Source organism: Plectropomus leopardus, unplaced genomic scaffold (genome assembly GCF_008729295.1).
Source record: "Plectropomus leopardus isolate mb unplaced genomic scaffold, YSFRI_Pleo_2.0 unplaced_scaffold16772, whole genome shotgun sequence".
Classification (NCBI taxonomy): Eukaryota; Metazoa; Chordata; class Actinopteri; order Perciformes; family Serranidae; genus Plectropomus; species Plectropomus leopardus.
Window position 1 is genome coordinate 1 of NW_024618024.1, and position 1,972 is coordinate 1,972.

The window sequence follows — 1,972 nt, forward strand, 5'->3', positions numbered from 1 at the left end:
TAGATGGACAGATAGATAATAAATTATACCTCTGGGCAAACCTGATACATTGTAGTGGAACCTAAAATGTAAATTAGTGTACCGGTATGTCCAAAATTAAATATATATATGTATATAATCTATTACATTAATTCGTCGGAGAACAAATGTTGACTATTTACTTTAGATTAATCATTTGCATTTTCAGTTTAACCATTTATTCTGTATTATAAACACACATCTGCCATTTATTACAATAAAACAGCTGAAAATTCAGTGCGTTATTATGATATTGATCACCGATAGATGATTGATAGATAACGACAGAGAGGAAACGGGGAGAGGCTGTTTGCTCAATTGTTGCTTACAAATCTTCCTTTTACTGCACTTTGGCGGACGGTGACAGAGATATTTACCCAGCTCTCCGTGCGAGAGATGCCCGCGAGGAAGACGACGCTGGCGATGAAGAGGCTGATGCAGAGGTGCAGGTGGATGGTGGTTCTCGGGCTTCTGATGGAGCGGATCAGAGAGAAGGTCGGGATGCAGACGAAGAGGCAGACGAGCGAGAGCGACAGACCCACCCGGACCATCAGCTGCAGCTCAAACTCCACCTGCTGAAGAGGGTTAAAGGGTTAAATCACAAAGACCTAAATGTCCAGTGTGCAGGATTTAAGGGCCCTGTGGCCCCCCTCCAGTGGCTCCTGTGTCTCTGACTAAAAATTATATGGAAATGAATATTATGTATTCATATAATATGCATTATTAATAAATGAATATTATTTTTTACAGATTTTTATTCAGTCTTTTCATTGTTTTAGGCCTAAAATTACTCATTACTGCATTTTTCAATTGCAAAAATATGTAGCCTGTGCACAGAATGTGAGCATTTTTCAGCATTTCATTAACTAAAATATGCACAATATTTCTGTGGCCTCGGTGCCTTTTCTGCTGAATTTAGCCAAATTTCAGAAGTGGTGGTCCTGAATAAAAATATTTTATTTATTTTATTCTCATAAAATGAATTAAAACTTTATTCTCAGAAAATTATGACTTTATTTTCACAATATTACGACTTTATTCTTATAAAATTCTGACTTCATTCTCATAAAATTGTGACTTTATTCGTGTAAATTAAAACTTATTCCCATAATATTACGACTTTATTCTCGTAAAAATTACAATTTTATTCAAATAATATTACAACTTTATTCTTATAAAATTAGGACTTTATTCTCATCAAATTATGACTTTATTCCCATAAAATTATAACTTTATTCAAACATTATTAAGATTTTATTCTCATAAGATTGTGACTTTATTCTCATAAAATTGTGACTTTAGTCTCAGAATATTTTGACTTTATTCTCAAAATTAAAACTTCATTTTCGTAATAGTATTTTGACTCTGTCCTTGAAATCTAACTTTTGTTTTTAACACGGTACTTATCCTCCGTCGTACCTGAACAATGAACACTGCGAGGAATGACCACCAGATGCCACTAAATCCCCCGAAATCTTACCGGACCACGAGGTTTCAGCTATAAACTATAAGCCTCATAATTCGCTTTGTGTCGTCGTGCGTGTGTGTTACTAAGAGTTTGAACCTCGACGTCGTAGAGCGTCGTGAGCACAGCGAAGCTGCCCAGACGGCTGCAGGAACAAACTGTGTATTCAGAGTTGGACTCCAACACTTTGCAGCTCCGAGCAGACCACGAGCCTCCGTCCACCGAGGAATCCCAAAACACGCAGGCGCTGGATTCATTCGGCTGAGAGAAAAAAGAGACGTGATGACCGTTATGGATGTAATATTTCCCCGAAGAGACAGATATCATCCTTACGTCGAGCTATAATCGACCTTGAGGTGACGCAGAGTCAGCGTGACGGGCTCTTTGAGGTGCGTCGTGTTTCTGTTGCTGACGGTGGCGGTCACGACTTTGGAGTTGATCTCATAGCTGAGGTTCTCTCGTGGCTCCATCGCGCCAAAGAAGCCGTCC

The 1,972-nt window shown here is 38.5% G+C and overlaps 1 protein-coding gene across 1 annotated transcript; it reads right to left on the reverse strand.

The window, feature by feature from the left end:
* Nucleotides 1–362: 362 nt before the first annotated feature.
* Nucleotides 363–1,966, reverse strand: LOC121964697 (adhesion G protein-coupled receptor E4-like; the record flags this gene model as incomplete). The annotated part of the gene is made up of 3 exons (XM_042514895.1): nt 1,834–1,966; nt 1,583–1,744; nt 363–593 (listed from the first exon to the last, which is right to left on the reverse strand). Coding segments are annotated over exons 1-3 (513 nt in total), but the record flags the coding sequence as incomplete, so codon positions are not given.
* Between the last annotated feature and the right edge of the window lie 6 nt (nt 1,967–1,972).